This window comes from Schistocerca serialis, chromosome 12, assembly GCF_023864345.2.
Source record: "Schistocerca serialis cubense isolate TAMUIC-IGC-003099 chromosome 12, iqSchSeri2.2, whole genome shotgun sequence".
Classification (NCBI taxonomy): Eukaryota; Metazoa; Arthropoda; class Insecta; order Orthoptera; family Acrididae; genus Schistocerca; species Schistocerca serialis.
Genome location: NC_064649.1, coordinates 166,886,594 through 166,910,806, shown reverse-complemented (window position 1 = coordinate 166,910,806; position 24,213 = coordinate 166,886,594). Strand labels below are relative to the sequence as shown.

Below are 24,213 nucleotides of genomic sequence, written 5' to 3'. Positions count from 1 at the left end.
CTTCGCCCCTGGTTTAATAACGGATGAAATGCGCACGTTTTCTGTGGTTGAGTTAGACATACAATCTGAAATATTGCGTGCATGACTATCTCCGTAAATTTTAACATTCTTTTTACACTGAAATTGAGCTTGTTTAACCTTAGGACCACTTTTTGTAGTTTTGGAGACACTACTTGCATTTGCAGTTGCACTTTCACACGTGGTTTTCAATTCTTGTTGTTGTTTTGTTTTATGTATTTCACCCACATCGGACTGTTTTTCAAGTATTAATCTAGAATTTTCTTCCTTTAAACATAGTATTTCAGTTTTTAATGCCTGAATGTCCCTTTGAAGTAATTTTATAATTTCATTTTTGGAGTCCACTATAGTTGCAAGATCGGCCGTTTCATTACGTAAACAAGCGTGACACGTCCACGGAAAATCTTCACTGATGTATTTTAAGTTTATTTTCGCACACTTTTCGTGTAACCAATAGTTGCACTTGACACACCAAATACCTTTCATAACTCGCTTTTCACATTCTTTACACGAACTGCTTATTTTTTGCCTTTTGGACGAGAGCACAGTGCCACTACACTTCTCTATCGGCGCCATCTTCAACTTTTCAACTAGCCAATATGAATAACAGGTTGTCAACGTTTTTAGTTTTGTAGCCAGTATGAGAAACAGATTGTTAATGTATTTAGCTTTTTATAGACTATGTAAAACATATATGGCTGAGCTAAGACAAGAGCTCGAGATGATTATTAATGTGAGTTCAATGAGACTAATAAATAACATATCTTGTTTATTAAAGAAAATAAATGCAAGAAAGCATTGAGTGTCATAAACTCAGTGGCCAAAAGCAAACAAAAAGAGGTTGCAGCTATATGACCAATTGAATATAATAACTTTTGTATAAAATTTGTGAAAGCACTGTTAGGCATCATGAAACTGTATCTGATATCATAAAATGGCGTATTGTATTGTACTGTATATTTATTGGACCTGTGAATCATTTATTGTATGGGGTACATAGTGGTATAAGACAAGTCAAATAATTACAATACATTTTGAATGCAAACTGCTGTATGGTTTGCATTATATAGCAATATAAGCCTAACATATGGGAAAAGCATTTTGCATATAGACAGTTCTTACTTTTGGGAGAGAGAGAGAGAGAGAGAGGGGGGGGGGGGGGGGGAGTGGGGGACACATTTCTTATTTTGCCCATAATTGTACAAACTGTTTAAATTTTTTCACGTATTTACATAGCAGATGAAAATTCATCAACATTATAGTAGCAATTCTGCAGCAAGTAGTCACTCACTGCAGTTCTGAATTTATGAAAGCCAGTTACCGCCAATTTTTTAGGTAGTTTGTTGTACGGTTTTTTTCTGCTTGCAGGAGTCCTTTTTGTTTTAGTGTTGTATGTGCAAATTGCTCATGTAAATGGAGCAATCTTGCTGTTGTCAACTATGATTTTCCTTACAGGCTTTATTGTTTCTATGATATATAGGTATTGTTGTGGCGTAACAAGACAGCTACGCCACACTGAAGTAGCCGAAAGGCACGCGTAATCTTAAGGAGGCTAGATAGAGGTCTGAAACAGGATACTTATTAATGTTATAAAGAAAAGTATGTAGCTACTAGAACACTTAACTTTTATATCTTCATTGGTTTACAACGTTCTTGGTGATACAAGTGAGACTCTATCTTGAGGTACATGCAATGTTACAAATGGCGCCTTGCTAGGTCGTAGCCATGGACTTAGCTGAAGGCTATTCTAACTGTCTGCTCGGCTAATGAGCAATGCATGCTAACTATCTGCTCGGCTAATGAGCGATGCTTCGTCCGTGTAGTTGCTAGCAATGTCGTCCGTACAACTGGGGCGAGTGCTCGTCAGTATCTCGAGACCTGCCTTGTGGTGGCGCTCGGTCTGCGATCACACAGTGGCGACACGTGGGTCCGACATGTACTAAATGGACCGCGGCCGATTTAAGCTACCACCTAGCAAGTGTGGTGTCTGGCGGTGACACCACATTCCTCCCCCGCAAATCGGCGAACGGTCGTGATATAAGGCTTCCGCCTGCCGTGGGGAGGACCCCATGTTGACGTATGCGATGAGGTGGGGAGCCTAACAACAGGCGAGGCTGTGCCACCCGCACCCGGCCATTCGGTCCGAGGGGAGCTAGGAAACGCCTGGAAACCTAGTCCAGGGTGCACGTCAACATGCGGTGTATGCGCCCGTAAAGAGACAGGAGGGGCCGAAGGGTCGACCTCCATTGCGTCGGGGTACCCGACGTGCGATGACGTCATGTGGTCCGAATCGGGCAAGAGTTCCATGGCGGAGGACGGCTGGTCACGGGAAGCGATCGGCGGCGCGTGTCCCAGGGAGGCGCTTGGCGGCTGCAGCGAAGCGTCGAATGCGGGCGGCACCGGCGGGAGAACAGGCGGCGGCGGCGGCTGCGGCAGCGCGTCGCCATGGTGCAAAATGGAAGGCATCGCCGGTAACACCTGGGGATGAGGCGAGCCAGTAGATGGGTCCCCAGGGCGCTGACCGGACGGAACCGTCGCTGAAAGCAGACGGGGAGCGGCAGAACCCGTGCGACAACAGAGGCGCAGCTGATTGAGAAGCCGACGCACCTCACCAGAGGCCCCCAAAACCAAATACATCCCGCGGCCGAGGCAGCGAAGAATGCGCCCTGCGAGCCAACGCCGTGAACCGCGATAGTTGCGATAAAATACAACGTCGCCTGGAGCAAAAGCAGGAGTCTGCCGCTGCACAGGAACCTGATGCGGCGGATGCAGCAAAGACATCAAGGTTCGATGAGGACGACCGTGGAGCAACTCAGCCGGCGAGCGACCATCTCGGGGCTGAGAGCGATACGAAGACAAAAAGAGCAACAACTCGTCCTCCCGAGAATGCGACTCTTTCAAATTCAACATCTGTGACTTGAAAGTCCGGACCAATCGTTCAGCGGCACCGTTTGACTGAGGCGAAAACTGCGCGGATGTCAGATGTTGAATACCATTGGCCTTGCTGAATGACTGAAATTCAGCGGACATGAATTGTGGGCCATTGTCGGAAACAATAGTCTGCGGAAGACCTTCAATGCAAAAGATAGCAGACAACGCTTGGATGGTGGCAGTTGACGTCGTGGAAGACATCCGGACAACAAAAGGAAAATTACTGAAGGCATCTACCAGAACCAACCATCTAGCATTCCAGAATGGACCAGCAAAATCGATGTGCAAGCGTTGCCAAGGGGAAGTGGCTTTTGGCCAAGCAAAGACTTTCCGCGGCGGTGCGGATTGTTGTTCGGCACACGCCATGCAAGAAGAACACATATTCGTAATCGCAGCATCGATTCCGAACCAAGTACAGTGCTGACGAGCAAGTTGTTTCGTTCGCACTATACCCCAATGTCCTTGGTGAAGAAGCCGTAAAACAGAGGACTGTAACGAACGTGGGACCATGACTCTGGACTGATCATTATCAGAACGCAACAACAAAACACCACGTCGAACAAAAAGTCTCTCCTTATGAGCAAATAATCGGCGAACCAACGGATCCTCGATCCGAGACTTTGACAAAGGCCATTGCGTAGCAACAAAACGCAAAACGGTAGCAAGGACAAGGTCAGCAGCTGTGGCTGTAGCTACACGACGAAAATCAATCGGAAACGATTCGACCACTTCATCGGTTTCCGCATCAATGAACAGGCAAGCAAGTTCGGAAGAATCGAATGCTTTATCCTCAGCAACAGGCAAACGGGACAACGCATCGGCGTTTCCGTGCTTAGCAGTGGACCGATACAAGATATCGTAGCGGTACTGCGAGAGGAAAATAGACCAGCGAATGAATTTCTGCGCTGTACGCAGAGGTACAGGCTTGTGCGGATGAAAAAGCGACGTCAAAGGTGTGTGGTCTGTGATGATGGTAAAGTGACGACCATACAAGAAATCATGGAACTTAGTAACACCAAACACGAGAGCCAAAGCTTCTTTCTCTATATCTGTGAATAATTTCTTTGTGCAGACGAGGGCAATTTGGACGCAAAGGCAATAGGGCGATCATGCGAGCCAACTTTGTGCGCAAGCACAACATCGATCCCGAATTCCGATGCATCTACCATCAACAAAAGGGGTTTCTGGGGATCGAATGGCGTAAGGCAAGTATTAGAAAGCAACGCCGATTTCAACTGGCTAACAGCGCGTTCGCATTCCGTCGTCCAGAGAAACGGAACACCTGTACGGCGTAAGCGATGAAGCGGAGCTGAAATGGAAGAGGCATTGCGCACATTCACTCACACCTTGTGATGCTAAATCGTGTAATGTTCTTGCGACCTCAACACGCAATGCGTGAGGAACATTGCGCGCTCTGAAAAATTTCGGTTGCGCGCTTACTTTCAGTTCCAAATGTGCTTCATAGTTCTTAGCGCAACCAAGGCCCGGTGCAAAAATGTCTGCAAATTCTTCAAATAGCCAAGAAACACTGTCTGAAGGCACAGTCTGATTCACCGATAGGACCTGATTTACTATAGACATGTTAAACAATTGAAATAAATCTAAACCAAACAAGTTCACTGCAGTAGAAGAACGAAGAACGTAAAATTACACAAGTTTTGTTTGTCCCTTGTATGTTGCAAGAAGGCTGCACTGTCCTAACACAGTAATTTTCTGTCCTGAATATGTACTGAGCTGAACATTTGCGGCACGCAATGGAGGTTTGCCCAGTTGTTTGTATGTGTCGTGATTGAGCAATGAAACTGCAGCTCCGGTATCGAGCTGGAATGGAATGACCTTGCCATTAAAGTCCAAATCTACAAAAAGTTTATTGTCCTGCTGACGACAAGAGCGACTGTTGTGTGCAATTTGAACAGACACAGGTACAGCATCACTTGCTAATTGACGTGATTTCCGTCGACGTCGACGCACAGTATTTGTGGGACGAACACAGTCACTGTTTGAGAAAGAGGCACTGGACGAAGTGGAATTAACTACATGAATGTCCATGGGCGAAGGTCCACGAGCCTGAGTGTCCTTGGTTCGATTCCGGCACGAAGCAAAGGGCCTGGAATGATTGTGATTGTCTGATCTGAGCTTTTTCTGGCAAACACTTTGAACATGTCCTTTCTTATTACAGAAAAAGCAAATAGCTTGGCGTGACGGGCAATTTTCACGCGAATGTCTAGTAGCACACCGCGGACATGATTTCACTGCATTTGTGTGCTGGCGCGGCACACCTGGTTTAGAGCGTGGCGGCAGCTGCGTTGATGTGCGCGAGGGCAGTTGACCGGGCCGCGCAGCGCGCCCGGCAGGCCGGTTAATGTTACACACGGCTGGCGAAGTTTTAAAAGATTCCTGAGCACAGTCAAGTTGTCTTGTCTATCCAATATGTCTATCACTTGTTGAAGGGAGGGATTAACTAGTTTCAAAATCTGCTCCCGTATACGAACATCAGAAACGTTCTGTGCAATTGCATCACGTGCCATTGTATCTGAATAAGGGAGTCCACATTCACATTCAAAATCACACTCCCTTGTAAGGCCTTGCAATGTTGCAACCCACTCCCTATTAGTCTGACCGGCCGTACGTTTCGTACGAAAGAACGTATACCTTTTTGCAACGACATTTACTGTTTCTTTGAAATAGGCATCTAAAGCAGACAAAATTTCTTCGTATGACAGAGTTGCTACGTCGCGTCGGGGAGACAATTTCACTATCACACGGTAGGTGGACACACCTACACACGAAAGCAAAAACGGCTGCCGCTCATTACCTTGAATTCTGTAGGCGGCGAGATGAAATCCAAACTGGCGTGACCATTCCGTCCATGTCTCTTCGTTTGGGTCAAAACTGCGAAACGGCGGTGCAACTGCATGTTGTGGCGGCGGTAGCGGCGGCTGCCGCATCGGTTTGAATGGCACGTTGACCCTGGACGAGCTGTCCAAGGGCATCCAATAACGCCTGCGTCTGCTGAGTCTGCAAGCGATAAAATTCGTACAGTACATCTGGCGAAGCCATGACACAAGTAAATGTAAGCAATTAGAAAGAACAAGACCCTTTCCGTTGCCTCGTCGCCAACTGTTGTGGCGTAACAAGACAGCTACGCCACACTGAAGTAGCCGAAAGGCACGCGTAATCTTAAGGAGGCTAGATAGAGGTCTGAAACAGGATACTTATTAATGTTATAAAGAAAAGTATGTAGCTACTAGAACACTTAACTTTTATATCTTCATTGGTTTACAACGTTCTTGGTGATACAAGTGAGACTCTATCTTGAGGTACATGCAATGTTACAAATGGCGCCTTGCTAGGTCGTAGCCATGGACTTAGCTGAAGGCTATTCTAACTGTCTGCTCGGCTAATGAGCAATGCATGCTAACTATCTGCTCGGCTAATGAGCGATGCTTCGTCCGTGTAGTCGCTAGCAATGTCGTCCGTACAACTGGGGCGAGTGCTCGTCAGTATCCCGAGACCTGCCTTGTGGTGGCACTCGGTCGGCGATCACACAGTGGCGACACGCGGGTCCGACATGTACTAAATGGACCGCGGCCGATTTAAGCTACCACCTAGCAAGTGTGGTGTCTGGCGGTGACACCACAGGTATGGTAATGGAAAAATATTAAGCTTTTTTAAATGAAGGTTCGCAAGAAGATCAATATGCTATGCCTTCTATGGCTCTTATAATTCTTTTTAGTGCAATGAAACAGTTTTTGCTGGGTGGTGAATTTCCCCAGCAAATTAAACTGTATCTTATTAGTGATTCCACTTGGACTTAGTACACATTTTTTATGACTTGCATTGATGTGCATCCAGCGAGAATTTCGATACTACAACAAATGATATTTAATTTACTACATAGGTGTTGTGTGTAGATCTGCCATCTTAAGTCATCTTGGATCCAACCTCCTAGAAATATGGTGCCATTTACAGTTTAAAACCTTTTGGCTAACATGTCTGTAGTTGCAGCTAGAGGCTGTTCATTTTGCACTATGTGTAGATGCATAGTGTTTGCAATGAACATATACATGGAAAACAAACTACTGTGATATATGTGAAGTGCTCTTTATTATTTCATTTTGGAGCTCTTCTGGGGGTCTTTCATTTGATAAGAATATCTGTATCATCAGCTGATTTAATGTATTTATAATTAGGACTAGGTGGTTCAAAGTAATTTACAAACAGCAAGAACAAGATTGGACCCAGTATGGAATCCTGCAGTACACCTTATTTTACAGTGTTTTTTTTTGTGAATGATTGGAAATTAAATTTTGTACAAACAAGGCAAAAATTTAAACTATTTGTTGTCTGTTTTTTAGGTATGACTTTCCCCACTCACAGGCTAGGCCTATGACACCAACATTTTATAGCTCCCTAAGCAATAGATCATGGTTAATGATGTTAAATGCATTTGAAAAGTCTAGGATTATTGCTGTTTGAACACAGCAGACAAACAAGAACACAAAGCTTCGTTTAGGAAATCGATAATAGCTGTTTTGGTGGATTTATATTTCAGATATCATGCTTTGTGGTCAAGAAAAATTTATTTTTTCAGTGAAATTTATTTTTTCAGTGAAATTTATTTTTTCAGTGAAATTTATTAGTCTTTTGTAAAAGATTTTTTCAATTAGTCTAGAAAAAACTGATAGTACAGACACTGGCCTCTAATTTGTTACATTGCTTAGTTATTTTGGTAAAATTCCCCCCCGGAAATGAGCTGTTGCATATGTCAACCACAGGCCTAGCTACTAAGCTACTAATGATTCACATTTTTTAAAGACTGGGTCTGGTATGTTGCCAGTACCAAAGATGATTTTGATTTTAGCTCCTCTCTCTCTCCCTCTCAATTTTTTTTACCCCCCCCCCCCCCCTCCCCTCCCCTGTGTTGGGTATAGCAAGAGAGACTTGTTACTAGGGATAGTTTTTAGCTGATTTACAATTGCAGCATATTGAAAGTTATATTTCACTGAGGCAGTTGAGATTCTGGTGAAGTAAGAGTTAAAATTATTTGCTATCTGTTGGGAGATCAGATATTACATGAGTTTCTTTCAGTTTCATGTTATGGTATTTTCTGTTTTACTCCAGTTTCTTGTCTTACAATGGGCCATGTGGCTTCATTTAATTTGGTGTGTTTGCTATAAAGGAAATATCTGCCATTCCTTTTGCTTCTTTTATGACTTTAGTTAAAACATTTTTGTAACTCTTAAATTAGGAATCAAATTCTGGAAATGTAGTGTGCTGTCTAGATATTTCATGAAGTAATCTCTCTTTCTTCACAGAAGTTTGAATCCCTGTTGCGATTCATCTTATTTCCAAATCCCTTTTTGTGATTGTACTTTTATGGAGTGGAAAGCAAAGTTCAAAATAATAGCTAAAATTATTTAAAAATCTGTAGAACTTATCATTTGTATTTTTACATTCATAGATCTCTTTTCAAGTTTCTTTACTCAGACTGTGAAGGAAATGTATGTTCTGGTCATTATACGTCCTAGATGTAGTTGTTAGAGATGGGGTTGAACCAAGCTGTTTTGCTAATATTATATTAATTTCTTGGGCTGTGTGGTTTCTAAAACCTATATTGAAGGTTTATGTTGAACATTTCAAGGGCACATTCATAAATAACAATATTAGAGAAGGAAAGTTGGTACTCACCACACAAAGGCAACTTGCACACATGACTGTAGTCTTAGGCAGTGTGGTTTCAGTTGACTGAGACTGCAGTCGTGTGTACAAGTTGTGTGTGTGTGTGTGTGTGTGTGTGTGTGTGTGTGTGTGTGTGTATTGCTGACAAAGACCTTAATGGCCGATAGCTATTGTGTGAATCTTTTTGTTGTGCCTATCGCGACTCCGCATCTCTGCTATATGGTGTGTAGCAACTTTCCTTCTCTAAGACTGTTGCACTCCATCCTGGATTTTCCATTGCATATTCATAAATATTTGATCAAGGATTGTGGCTGAGATTTCTGTGATGTGTGTTGGTGTTTCTACAGCAGCCTTTAAACTGGAAGTTGCTAAGAGGTTCAGTAAAACAGTTTTTTGCTTGGAGTCACTTGCAGTAAAGTCAATATTGAAACTTTTCTGTTTTTATGTGTAGTCTTGTGTAAAATATTTTCAAGGTACTGTAACATGATGTTAATATGGCCACTTGGAGCCCTGTATAGACAAATTATAGTTGCTTTTTCATCAGTGATTTCAATTCCATTTACCTCAATATCTCTCTCTGTGGATAATTTCTCTAAGTAAAGTATACATTTAGAATTAATGCCATTTTAACATAAATGCAGCTACCTTGATGTTTAGACAATTTCTTACAAAAATAACTGCCCAGTACAAAATTTGAGATGGATACCCATTGAAGTTTCTCTTTGTCAATCTAATAATCAGTAAAACATAATACATAAGTATTTTTCATGTTATTTTCTAACAAAATTTGAAATCCATTTTGTTTGTTCAATAGCGATCATAAATTTTGATGAAATACCATCATGTTGGGAGTTAAATTTGAGCTCTGAAACCTACTGTCTTTAGTACTTATATTTATATCAGAATTTCTGTCTGAGATATATTTTTTTTTACTTTCAGTTTCCAATTTTTAAATTTCATCCTCTTCACATGGTAACAGTTTCCCTTGTTCTTAATGATTTTACAGATGTTTGTAGTCACTTTACTATAATTCATTGAGCCTAGTCAGTTCAAATGCGCGCCATCCTTTCCCAGGCATCTGTCACTTAAAAATTTAGAGAACGAAAAACCAGTCCAGTCCAAAGTTGCAAATTTTTACTTTTTATGTACTCAATGACTAGTTTCGGGCTGAGACCCATTTTAAAATCATCATAACATAGTTGAAAATGGCATTTCTGAAGATGTCAAAAATGTGCAATGAATATGCATTGTAACTGTTCATTGCATATTTTTTACATCTTCGGAAATGCCATGGCACAATGATACGAAAATGAGTCTCAGCCTGAAGCTAGTCATCAAGTGAATAAAAAGTAAAAATTTGCAACTATGAACTGAACTGGACTGGTTTTTCGTTCTACTGATTAACACAAGTTGCTGACCCAAGCTAATCCAGCATGCTGGAAATTCATAAATACTGAAAAATTTGTTAGGATCAATGAATACTGTGTAGAGTTTGTTGCACTGTTCCCTGACACCACTGTTTATTTTGTTTTTGGAAGAACTACTTACTGACATTCTGTGCAGAATTCACCTTATAGCCAATCATGAGTTTGTGAACAATACTTTGACTTGGCGAATGATGTTTCTGGTCTCACAATTCCTTCCTCACTGCAGCTTCATGTTGAGTTCGTCCCAGAATGAATGAAAACACATTTGAAATTGGTCTTTGGATCATATCCTTTTTTAGTTATGGGGTGGTTTGCACTTAGACTATTTTTAAAATGTTTTTAAGCTAATGAGGCCAGATACCAGAGAGAAACCTGACTTCACAGTTTGGTGAAATTACATTTTTTAATGTAGAATTGCCAATAACAAAGAATTCATTTTCATTAACATGCTTTTGTGAAGGAATTTCACATTTCATCCTTTTATTTAAAAAGTCCAGAAGCATGTGCATCATGTCTGAGATTAATACCTCTGGTAACAAAATCAAAACAATTTGGAATATTATTACAAGGGAGACAGGGCAACCAAGAGTACAGGATGATGGCATTACCATCAAAGCAAATGGAAACTTGACAAACAACAAGCCAGAACTCAAAAACATTTTGAATAATTATTTTTTAAATGTTGTAGAGAAAATAGGACATAAATTTTCATTAGAAGAAGCAAAGCAGTTAATGGAAGAGGCCTTACCCACACCATTTGGTACAACTGAAATGCCACCCACCTCTCCATCTGAAATTAGGAAGATAATAAACTCTCTGAAGAATAAAAGCTCACATGGAATTGATGGCATTCCCAGCAGGATAATAAAAGCTTGTTCCCAATAGATAAGTGGGATTCTTAGCCATATATGTAATAGCTCTCTGAAGCAGAGTATTTTCCCAGATAGACTGAAGTAATCCATTGTTAAACCACTGCATAAAAAAGGGGATACATCTGATGTCAACAAGTACCGTCCAATCTCTCTTCTGACTGCCTTATCCAAAATTCTTGAAAAAGTAATGTATTGTAGAGTAGCTTCACACCTTTGTAAAAATAAAGTTTTAACACAATGTCAGTTTGGTTTCCAGAAAAGTTTTTCAACAGAAAATGCTATATATACTTTCACTAATGAAATATTAAATGCTCTGAGTAACCAGAAGTCACCTGTTGGGATTTTTTGTGACCCCTCAAAGGCTTTTGACTGTGTAAAACATGGAATACTTCTAGATAAGCTCAAGTACTGTGGTATGAATGGGACAGCACTCAAATGGTTTAAATCATACCTAACTGGAAGAGTGCAGAAAGTTGAAATAAGCAGTTCACATAATATACAAAAAACTGGTGATTTCTCAAACTGGGGAACAATCAAGAATGGGGTGCTGCAAGGTTCAGTCTTGGGTGCTCTGCTGTTCTTAATATATATTAATGACTTGCCATTCTATATTCACAATGATGCAAAGCTGGTACTTTTTGCCGATGATACAAGTATAGTTATCACACCCAACAGACAAGAATTACCTGGTGAAATTGTAAACGTTGTTCTTCCGAAAATCATCAAGTGGTTCTCTGCAAATGGGCTCTCATTATACTTTGACAAAACACAGTACATACAGGGCTATTACAAATGATTGAAGCGATTTCATAAATTCACTGTAGCTCCATTCATTGACATATGGTCACGACACACTACAGATACGTAGAAAAACTCATAAAGTTTTGTTCGGCTGAAGCCGCACTTCAGGTTTCTGCCGCCGGAGCGCTCAAGAGCGCAGTGAGACAAAATGGCGACAGGAGCCGAGAAAGCGTATGTCGTGCTTGAAATGCACTCACATCAGTCAATCATAACAGTGCAACGACACTTCAGGACGAAGTTCAACAAAGATCCACCAACTGCTAACTCCATTCGGAGATGGTATGCGCAGTTTAAAGCTTCTGGATGCCTCTGTAAGGGGAAATCAACGGGTCGGCCTGCAGTGAGCGAAGAAACGGTTGAACACATGGGGGCAAGTTTCATGCGTAGCCCGCGGAAGTCGACGAATAAAGCAAGCAGGGAGCTAAACGTACCACAGCCGAATGGTTTGGAAAATCTTACGGAAAAGGCTAAAGCAGAAGCATTTCTTAAACAGGAGATTGGAAAACCGATGGATCGGTCGTGGTGGAGATCATGATCAACAATTCATGTCATGGCCTCCACGCTCTCCCGACTTAACCCCATGCAATTTCTTTCTGTGGGGTTATGTGAAAGATTCAGTGTTTAAACCTCCTCTACCAAGAAACGTGCCAGAACTGCGAGCTCGAATCAACGATGCTTTCGAACTCACTGATGGGGACATGCTGCGCCGAGTGTGGGAGGAACTTGATTATCGGCTTGATGTCTGCCAAATCACTAAAGGGGCACATATCGAACATTTGTGAATGCCTAAAAAAACTTTTTGAGTTTTTGTATGTGTGTGCAAAGCATTGTGAAAATATCTCAAATAATAAAGTTATTGTAGAGCTGTGAAATCGCTTCAATCATTTGTAATAACCCTGTACAGTTCCACACAGTAAATGGAATGACACCATTAATAAATACACACTTCGATAAGAAAATGGTAGCTAAGGTAGAATATTAAAAATTTCTAGGTGTATGCATTGATGAGGGGTTGAACTGGAAAACACACACTGAAGATCTGCTGAACCGTTTGAGTTCAGCTACTTATGCTATTAGGGTCACTGCAAATTTTGGTGATATACATCTCAGTAAATTAGCTTACCATGCCTATTTTCATTCTCTGCTTTCGTATGGCATCATATTCTGGGGTAACTCATCATTGAGTAAAAGAGTGTTCATTGCACGAAAGCGTGTAATCAGAATAATTGCTGGAGCTCATCCAGGATCATCCTGCAGACACTTATTTAAAAGAGCTAGAGATCTTCACTGTAGCCTCACTATTAACAATCCAAATGAATTAAAAAGTAATAGCAGTGTACATGGCTACAACACTAGGAGAAAGGATGATCTTCACTACTCAAGGTTAAATCTAACTTTGGCTCAGAAAGGGGTAATTTATGCTGCCACAAAAGTCTTCGGTCACTTACCTAATAGCATCAAAAGTCTGACAGATAGCCATATAGCCATATAGCATCTAGCATATAGCATATAGCATCTAAAAGGAAATTTTAAGAATTTGTTAATGGCAACTCCTTCTACTCATTAGATGAATTTTTGGATATAGTAAGTGGGTAATTATATATATATATATATATATATATATATATATATATATATATATAGTTATAATAGAGGGAAACATTCCACGTAGGAAATATATATCTAAAAACAAAGATGATGTGACTTACCAAATGAAAGTGCTGGCAGGTCGACAGACACACAAACAAACACAAACATACACACAAAATTCAAGCTTTCGCAACAAACTGTTGCCTCATCAGGAAAGAGGGAAGGAGAGGGAAAGACGAAAGGATGTGGGTTTTAAGGGAGAGGGTAAGGAGTCATTCCAATCCCGGGAGCGGAAAGACTTACCTTAGGGGGAAAAAAGGACGGGTATACACTCGCACACACACACATATCCATCCACACATATACAGACACAAGCTTGAATTTTGTGTGTATGTTTGTGTTTGTTTGTGTGTCTGTCGACCTGCCAGCACTTTCATTTGGTAAGTCACATCATCTTTGTTTTTTTATATATATATATATATATATATATATATATATATATATATATATATATATATATATATATATATATATATATATATATATATATATAACAAAAGCGCTGGCAGGTCGATAGACACACAAACAAACACAAACATACACACAAAATTCAAGCTTTCGCAACAAACTGTTGCCTCATCAGGAAAGAGGGAAGGAGAGGGGAAGACGAAAGGAAGTGGGTTTTAAGGGAGAGGGTAAGGAGTCATTCCAATCCCGGGAGCGGAAAGACTTACCTTAGGGGGAAAAAAGGACAGGTATACACTTGCACACACGCACATATCCATCCACACATACAGACACAAGCAGACATATGTCTGCAGAAATATGTCTGCTTGTGTCTGTATGTGTGGATGGATATGTGCGTGTGTGCGAGTGTATACCTGTCCTTTTTTCCCCCTAAGGTAAGTCTTTCCGCTCCTGGGATTGGAATGACTCCTTACCCTCTCCCTTAAAACCCACTTCCTTTCGTCTTCCCCTCTCCTTCCCTCTTTCCTGATGAGGCAACAGTTTGTTGCGAAAGCTTGAATTTTGTGTGTATGTTTGTGTTTGTTTGTGTGTCTATCGACCTGCCAGCGCTTTTGTTCGGTAAGTCACCTCATCTTTGTTTTTATATATAATTTTTCCCACGTGGAATGTTTCCTTCCATTATATTGATATCATATATATATATATAAACAAAGATGATGTGACTTACCATACGAAAGCGCTGGCAGGTCGATAGAAACACAAACTGACACATACATACACATAAAACTCAAGCTTTCGCAACAAACTGTTGCCTCATCAGGAAAGAGGGAAGGAGAGGGAAAGACGAAAGGATGTGGGTTTTAAGGGAGAGGGTAAGGAGTCATTCCAATCTTGGGAGCAGAAAGACTTACCTTAGAGGGGAAAAAGGGACAGGTATACACTAGCGTGCTGTGCGCCCACACACACACACACACACACACACACACAGAGAGATATATACAGACACAGGCAGATGTATGTAAAGGCAATATATTTTTCCCATGTGGAATGTTTCTTTCTATTATATATATATTAAGTGTCATGTAATATTTTGTGTAATTTAATATCTTGTATAGACACCTTTTATTAACCTGACACATTTCACATCATTACGAAGTGTTGTATTCATGATCTATGGAACAAGTACTAATCTAATCTTACTATATGTCACTGTTTTCCAGCTATATTTACTTATAGATTTTCCACAGTTTAAAGACTTTGTTTTTTTTTTTAGGTTTTATTTTGTCCATGAGAATTTTCACTGTTGTGTAATGTTTAAATGAAAGTGTATTTCTGTTGTGTTCAAGTTATGTAGAGTTATGCCCATTTATAAGAGGGTAGTGAGGGGCACCTCTATTTAACTCCCAGTATCTCTGACACCAATTTTATGTAAAGTTTTAGAATGCAGCATCTGTTACCAGTTTTGTGATTATTTGGAACGTGATAGCATTCACTGTGCTGCACAATTTAGCTTTAGGAGGAGCAAACCTACTGTTCGCGCTGTACTCTCTGATTAAAACAGGTGCTTAGTGCTTAGGAGGAGAGAAATTTTACTCAGGCTACATTTTGCAACTTAGTAAGCCTTACGCTGTGTACAGCATGATTCACTCCTTAACACATTAGTTTATTATGGAATCATTAATGTCAAAGTAGCTAACATTTTTGAATCATTTCATAATAACTGTAAATAACTTGTGTGTATTGAGTTGGAGGGATTGCAGATAACTGAAATTAAGTTGATATGGTGGGACCTTCGTTATTTAGTCTAATGATACACGATCTACCATTTTATATAAATACTCACTCCATTCTCTATGCTGTCGGTACAGTTTTTTCAGCCCCATTTCTGACTTTGATACCCTACAGACTATGATAAAGACACCGTGTTGCAAGTGAGAGTAAAACTCAACAAACGATATTTAATTTGAGAGATCTGCCAGTAGAAGACTGGTTTGGGGAATGTTCAGTTCTTCAAATAACCATTGATAGTAAATTGTTTTGGGAACTAAGGGCAAGATTGTGTAGATGGTGCACGGCTATTGTTTGGTCCTTTTTCTTGGGCAGAGACTCTTCAAATCTAATAACTTGAGCATCTATATTCATTACAGTAGTTTCTAATGTAATACCTTGAGCATTAAATTCTTCTACTAGGTTAGCTTTATTGCCGTCTGTAAGAGGCAGTTTCCATTTGAGGGCTTTGCTGCAGTGTAGCATGGCTATGAAGTGGGTATATAACCACTGACATGTAGCAAGTGATCAGTGTGGCATTTGTATGTTTCTGAAGTGCGTGTGCTACACGTGGAAATGTGAATTATGGCAAAGTTATATACCATATGCATTGAAACAGGATCAATGTACTGTTATTCTTTCCTTGGGTGCTGAAGAACAAAAACCAGTAACACATATTGGAGAATGAACTATGGGCACGGGGCACCATGTCTTTCAAAGACCACTGTTGTGCGACGGTGTGCCAATGGGTACTGCTGCCGCTTCATGATAACACAGGCTCCGTATCACAAATGTCATAACGCACAAGTCGCGGCGACTCGTGGGAGACACTCGAGTACCTAACCTTTAGTCCTCATCTCTCCCCACGTGGTTACCTGGGATGATTGCCTCAACGCTCACAGAAATTCTACTTGATTGGTGTACCGATTCTGTACAGCCTTCAAACAGAAACTTTTTGGTAGCCTCTGATAATTTGGTTCTCAATTCATCACCGTGAGCTTTTACACTCAAGTTATTAGATTTTAATTGCTGTAAAACTCAGTATTCCATTAAATCCTGGTGATTAATTCAGGTGTGGCTTTACTCATCTCCATCTTAAAGGTCAGTACAGCCATGCTGTTTAAACAAGATGCAGTTTAACTCCAAACTATTCATATTTCTAGAATGAGATTTTCACTCTGCAGCAGAGTGTGCGCTGATATGAAACTTCCTGGCAGATTAAAACTGTGTGCCTGACTGAGACTCGAATTCGGGACCTTTGCCTTTCGCGGGCAAGTGCTCTACCATCTGAGCTACTGAAGCACGACTCACACCCGGTACTCACAGCTTTACTTCTGCCAGTATCTTGTCTCCTACCTTCCAAACTTTACAGAAGCTCTCCTGCGAACCTTGCAGAACTAGCACTCCTGAATGAAAGGATATAGCGGAGACATGGCCTAGCCACAGCCTGGGGGATGTTTCCAGAATGAGATTTTCATTCTGCAGCGGAGTGCTCATATTTTTACTCATATTTCTGTTTGTCACACCATTAAGAATAAATCTGTTAATTTGTAAATACACTTTAACACTTTCGCTGCAGCTGACACTTATAAGGCCCCTTACACACTGGTGATTTGGTCATGCGACTTGGCTGCTAGGTGGAGTCGCGTCCGTCCCATACACGCTGTTTCCATAAGACCTTTCACACTGGCAATTTGGCTGCGCACCTGCTGCATGCCCGCCTGCTCCCGCGACTGGTCACGGTGATTCAGCCACGTTTGAGCCTTTTATACGCGGCGATCTGGCAGCGCAGCTGTGCACCTTTGGAGGTGATAAACAGCTGACGCCTTGTCAGTGTGATTGTTGACTTGCGTGCTATTGTGCTACTTATGCTACTGAAATGACTTTCGGTGTGGAACTTTTCATCATTGAAGCAGAACATCGCTGTGTAATTTGGGATTCAAGAAACAAGTATTACAATAATAAGTTCGAAAAACGTAATGCTTGGGAGGAGATCTGTAAGAAATTTGTTCCTGGCTTCAAAAATGAAACAGTATCAGAGAAAAACGAAAGTGGTATGTATTATTCTGTTTATTTCTCATTAGAATACATCTTATATTTTTGGGAATATTTTGGGTAAACAGTGCTCTTTTCCTCTTACAATTTTTATAAGAAACAGTCTAGAGCACAAACTTCATTTCAATTTCCATAAGCAGTTAATAGCACCTGGACACATCTGCAGCACCTGCTCCGCTCCCCGCAGCTGTGGTATTGTCTGAAGATGGTTCACCTATGGATAGAAACTAGTTGCTAATAAATTCAAAAGTTTGCGCTCTAGACAGTTGTTTTTTATAAAAAATAGTATACGTTTCATATCTTGCCCATTGCCAAGTAGGAGCACATTCACTGCTGACAAAATAATCAGCAAATTTGTCTTGTACACTCGCGGCATAGCGGCTTCTTACAGGCATGGTGCTCTGTACTTCGTCCAACCCAATATTTCCCCCCAGGGGGTCTACAACTGTTTTGTGGATACGTGCATATCGAGTACGGGACCCCGAGCTAGTGTGGCCCTCTTTCCTTTCCGGGCTGCATACCTTCCTTTTCCACATCCCACATCTCCCCCCCCACCCCACCCCCCCCACCTCCAGCCTCTTTCCTTCCTTTTCTCACCTCTGGGAGTATGTTTAGTGCCTACTCCAGAGACGGACACTTGAAACTGTAAAATAGTCTCTCTTCTTCTCTTACTCTGCTGGCAAGCCTCTGTCCTTCTCTTTTCCTTACCTCTTCTCTTTACCCTCTTCTTCGCTGCGATGTTTGAGACCTCTCTTCTTTCCTTTCCCTTTTTGTTCCTCCCTTTCTCTTTTTGCCTCCGTGTGCGTGTCTGAAGGCCGACCCACACATTCCCACGCGTAGCTGGTGATGGGGTAATGTGTAATTCCCCGCCCCGGGTAGACAGGTAGGACACACATACGTACCCCCTGGTAACGGCCAGGCCCAGGGAGGGGTGATTACCCGAGCTGGTATCTTCCAAAAGTGCCAATTTGTCCCTCCGTCCATTTCTTGGGAGGTGTGACCTGAGGTGTGAACAATCACCTAATGCGGGAGTGCCCTCAGAGAGGGCCCCCGCAAGGAAGAAGCGCGGCATCGGAGACGCCGATAATCATGGGGGATACTTTCGCAATGGTTTCCTCATCATCTACTATGTCTGCTCACAAGCGAAAGTTAAATGAGTCTCAGCCACGGACAATTCTTCCATCAGTGCCACAGTTCCTTGTTGTTTCTCGTCGGGCGAAGGCCAAGACTTCACCACGGTCAACTCTTTCATTATTCAGAAAGGTGTCAATGCAATTGCAGGCCCTGTCAAGTCTTGTTCCCAATTACGAAATGGCACCTTGTCGTTACAAACAGTCAGTGCCCTCCAGGCACAAAAATTGCTGCGTACTTCACTGCTACACACCTTCCCTGTCCGAATAGAAGTGCACTGCACTTTAAATTCATCACATGGGGTGGTTTATACACGCTCCCTAGACGGATTGTCCGACGAGGAAATTCAAAACTACCTGTCTGACCAGGGCATAACAGTTGTTCATCAAGTCATGAAAAGGGTTGACAAGGACTTGGTTGCAACCTGTACTGCCTCCTTACATTTGACAGAGTTCAACTTCAATCGAACATAAAAGCGGGCTATGAGATAATTTCCGTTCGCCCTTACATCCTAAACCCTACGCGTTGCTATCGGTGTCAGTGGTTCAATCATACCAGCCAGTCCTGTTCCAATCCGGCCAAATGCGTTATGTGTGGCAGGGATGCCCATGAGGGTGCTTGTCCACCTCCATCGCCTCGTTGCATCAACTGCATGGGTGACCACGCTGCTTCCTCTAGAGATTGCCCCATTTTCAAAGACGAATGGCTCAGTCAAGAAACCAGAGTGAAGGAAAAGGTGTCAAACTTTGCTGCTCGAAAGTTACTCGCCAGTTGAAAGCCAACTGTGCCTCATGCAGGTAAATACAGCACTGTCCCTGCCTCTTTCGGCCTACAAAGGAGGCAGCCATGCAGATCGGCCAGCACAAAGATCGCCCGTTCAACCTCTCCACTATCACCTGCTCACTCTATGGCTCATTCTTCATCGGGTTCTGCTAAATCACAAGCCTCAAAATCAGACACCTGGACTTCCAGAAAAGAGCCTACTCATGAAGATTTTTTACATACCCCGACTTCACAACCATCGATTCCTACCTCATCTCAACGTCCTGTTTCCAAGAAGGCTAATAAGAAACCTAGTTCCTCACCTTCTCCGCCACGACGCGTCTCATCTACAGCACCAGCTGGTGGTAACCGCCCTCGGCCGTCTTCTGTGTCACCAAGGCACACTGCTGGCGGCCAATCAACCGGCCAATCGCTGGTGGCAGGAGCTGCTCCTGACCAACCTATGGATCGGCTGAATGCCATTCCATGCTGTCGGTCGCAAGCTCAGAGCAGTCGTTGAGTTGATGGCAACCTTGGTCACATTCCTCCCTTTTCTGTTGACCCTATGTCCATTATCCACTGGAATATCCGCGGCATTCGAGCCAATCGGGATGAATTGTCGATCCTCTTACGATCCTACTCGCCGGTCATCTTCTGTCTTCAGGAAACAAAGCTGCGTCCCCATGACCACTTTGTTCTCCCCCATTTTCAGTCCGTCCGATTTGATCTCCCCTCTGTTGAAGGCACTCCAGCCCATGGAGGACTCGTGATTCTTCTCCATGATACTCTCCATTATCACCCAATTCACTTACTTCCAAGCTGTCGCTGTCCGTCTTTCCCTTTCTGGATATACTTTTTCTCTTTTTACTGTATACATTCCATCGTCCACACCAATGGCACGAGCTGATCTCCTTCATCTTCTTGGTCAGCTTCCACCCCCCTATTTGCTGGTTGGGGACTTCAATGCCCACCACCTGCTTTGGGGATCTCCACATCCTTGTCCACGTGGCTCACTATTGCTAGACATCTTCCACCAAATGGATCTTGTTTGCCTCAACTCTGGGGACCCTACATTTTTGTCTGCCTCCACGACACATTTCTCTCATTTGGACCTTTCGGTCGGTACTGTTCCACTAGCTCGGCACTTTGACTGGTTCGCTCTTGCTGATACACACTCGAGTGACCACTTGCCATGTTCACTTAGATTGCAGCCACAACTGCCATATATGCGCCCGAGACGCTGGAAGTTTGCCCAAGCCAATTGGACACTTTTTTCATCTCTAGCGACATTTGATGACCGTCACTTTTCTAGCGTCGACGATGAGGTCACTCATATTACAGAAGTTATTCTTAACGCTGCGGAATGTTCAATACCTCGCAACTCTGATTTGCCCCGGCGCCCCCCAGTTCCTTGGTGGAACAAGGCATGCCGTGACGCAATACGTGAGTGGCGACGTGCTCTTCGCATTTTCCGCCACCATCCTACTTTGGCCAACTGTATCCGCTATAAGCAGTTCCGTGTGTGATGCCGTTGAGTCATCTGCGATGCCAAGAAGGCAAGCTGGGACTTCTTTACTAGCTCATTTAACACCTTCACTCCCTCCTTGGAAGTTTGGAGTTCGATTCGACGGTTATCAGGCGCGCCTAGTTTCTCCCCGGTCTCTGGGCTCACTGTCGCGCATGATACCTTAGTGGACCCCGTCGCAATTTCTAACTCATTGGGTCAGCACTTTGCTGAGATTTCGAGCTCTTCAAATTATCCGCCAGCTTTTCTCCCGAAGAAACGTGCGCGGAAGTGCGACCTCTTGCTTTCTCCTCTCAAAATCGCGAAAGCTATAATACTGTTTTCTCCATGCGGGAACTCCAACACGCACTCCCTTCTTCTTGCTCTTCCGCCCCGGGACCGGATGGTGTCCACATCCAAATGTTGCTGCATTTATCAACCCATAGTCTGCGCTACCTCCTTCGCCTTTATAATCGAATTTGGACCGACAGTACTTTTCCCAGAAGGTGGCGGGAAGCTATCGTCGTTTGTCCTTTCCAGGTTTCAGAACAAGAACATCTCTCCTCCAGCTATCGCCCCATTTCTCTCAAGAGTAGTGTATGTAAGGTTTAGGAGTGTATGGTGAATTGCCGTTTAGCCTGGTGGCTGGAGTCCCGAAGTCTTTTAACACCTGCCCAATGCGGTTTCCGAAAGCATCGTTCTGCCGTTGACCATCATGTTGCTCTCTCCACTTATATCGTGAAAATTTTCTCAGGACACGCGAAACAGTAGCAATATTTTTTGATCTGGAGAGAGCATATGATATCTGTTGGAGGACAGGCATCCTCTGCACACTGTTTTCTTGGGGCTGTCGAGGTCGGCTGCCCCTTTTTATTTGTAAATTTATGGCAGAGCGCACATTTAAAGTGCGGGTGAACACTACTCTGTCCCATACTTTCTCCCAAGAAAACGGGGTACCCCAGGGCTCTGTGCTAAGTGTTGTACTGTTTGCCATTGCCATAAATCCAATTATGGATGGTCTCTTCCTCGATGTCTCAGACTCTCTCTTTGCGGACGATTTTGCGATCTACTACAGCTCTCAGTGGACCAGCCTTCTTGAATGGCATCTTCAAGGATGTCTCGATCGCCTCCACTCTTGGGAGCATCAAACTGGCTTCCGCTTTTCTTCCAGTAAGACTGTTTGTGTCAATTTTTGGCGTCGTACGGAGTTTCTTCCGCCTTCCTTACATCTAGGCCCTGTCAACCTTCCGTTCGTGGACGTCGCTAAATTCTTGGGTCTTATGTTTGACAGAAAATTATGCTGGTCCTCCCACATTTCGTATCTTTCGGCTCGCTGTCTACGATCCCTCAACACCCTCCGTGTCCTGAATGGTACCTCCTGGGGAGCGGACTGAGAGGTCCTTCTCCGCCTCTACAGCACCTTAGTGTGCTCGAAATTGGACTATGGATGGATAGTTTACTCCTCTGCTCGGCCGTCTATTCTTCTGTGTCTCGACTGTCCACCACCATGGATTACGTTTAGCATCTGGAGGTTTTTACACCAGCCCTGAGACTGCTGAACCTCCGCTGTCCAGTTGGCGAGCTGTCCTTCTAAGTCGTTATGCTAGCCATCTGTCTTCCATGCCTGCTAATCCGGCCCCATGACATTTTTTTCGACGCCCCCTTGGATTAAGGGTATGGAGGTCGCCCTTCCTCTCTACTACCACCAGAAGTCCGCTTCCGTCAGCTGCTCCATTCTCTTTCCTTCCGCTTTCCTAAAACCTTCTTGACAACTTGGGGTACAGCACCGCTTTGGCTCCGGCCCCGGACCTGCCTGCTCCGTGGCCTTTGTCAGTTTCCCTAGGATAGTACCCCTTCATTTGTTTATCGTCAGGCATTTGCTGCTCTATGCGCACAAATGAAGGACGCCACATTTATTTACACTGATGGCTCAAAAACATCATTTGGTGTTGGGAGTGCATATATTGTTGGCGACACCCCTAATCAATTTCGGCTTCCCGACCAGTGTTCGGTTTTTACTGCGGAGCTTTACGTTGTTCTCCAGGCTGTCCATGTATACCCATCACCATCAGCGGCTACAGTATATTATATGCTCAGATTCGCTCAGCTCTCCCCTCAGTCTCCAAGCTCTCTACCCTGTCCACACTCTGGTCCATCAGATTCAGGACTGCCTCCACTTGCTCAGTGTGTCTGCGGCGTTCCTCTGGATCCCAGGACATGTTGATATCTGTGGAAACGAGGCGGCCGATATAGCGGCCAAGGCTGCAGTCTCTCTTCTTCAGCCTGCTGTTCGCATGGTTCCCTTCACCGATCTACGGAGTGTTTTATGCCGTCGTGTTGCTCTTTTATGGCATACACATTGGTCGACACTTCCCAATAATAAATTGCGGGACGTGAAAGCTCTTCCCTGTGCTTGGACCTCTTCGTCCCGAACTTGTCATCGGGAGGAGGTAATTTTAACTAGACTCCGGATAGGGCACTGTCTTTTTAGCCATCGACATCTTATAAGTGACAATCCTCCCCTGCTTTGTCCCCACTGCTCTCAACTGTGGACGGTGAGACACCTTTTAATTGAGTGCCCCTATTTTATTCCGTTACGAACCCGTCTACAGCTGTCGCCTGATATATCATCCATTTTAGCAGATGACACGCACTCAGCCGATCGCGTTCTCGAGTTTATTAGTGTCAGTGAGACGACGTCAGTCATTTGAAGCTCTTTTTGGGGACAAACTACTGCCCATCTACAGTGGGTTTTTAAGCTTTCCTTCTGTTTTTAGTTTCCCCACTTTTTTTAGTTTTGCTCCCATTGCTGCTGGTTTCTAGTTTGGTTTTTTACCTTTTCCTAAGTCACAGACCGGGCGGCAATGACTGTAGCAGTTTTGCGCCCTAAAAAACTAAAAACAATTATTTCTAAAGTTTCATCCAGTTTGAACCCATCTCTTTTGTTAACGAAGTTGTGTAAAACAGAACGTGCTTTAATTATTACTGCACAGAGGTCCTCATTCACATTTAAATGGCGATGAAAAATTCGCCATTTGTTGGATAGGATTTCAAAAGTTCACTCAATGTAACGTCACACCATCGATAACCTGTAATTATAAACCTTTCTTTTCTCTGTCAAATTTTTTCCACTGTAAGGACGTTGCCTGTTTTCTTCAAGTGCAAATGCTTCATCTCCAACAAAACAGAATGGAAGAGGCTCACC

At 43.1% G+C, this 24,213-nt stretch overlaps 1 protein-coding gene across 2 annotated transcripts in view; it reads right to left on the bottom strand.

Moving 5' to 3' along the window:
- Positions 1 to 5,087: 5,087 nt before the first annotated feature.
- The window catches only part of LOC126428312 (uncharacterized), a 196,262-nt gene continuing 177,136 nt past the window's right edge, over positions 5,088 to 24,213 (bottom strand). For both annotated transcript variants that reach the window (XM_050090244.1, XM_050090245.1), the window contains one exon: positions 5,088 to 5,967. In XM_050090244.1, coding sequence (XP_049946201.1) covers positions 5,199 to 5,967 — 769 coding nt within the window. In that variant the 3' untranslated portion in view covers positions 5,088 to 5,198. The remainder of the gene's footprint in view (positions 5,968 to 24,213) is intronic.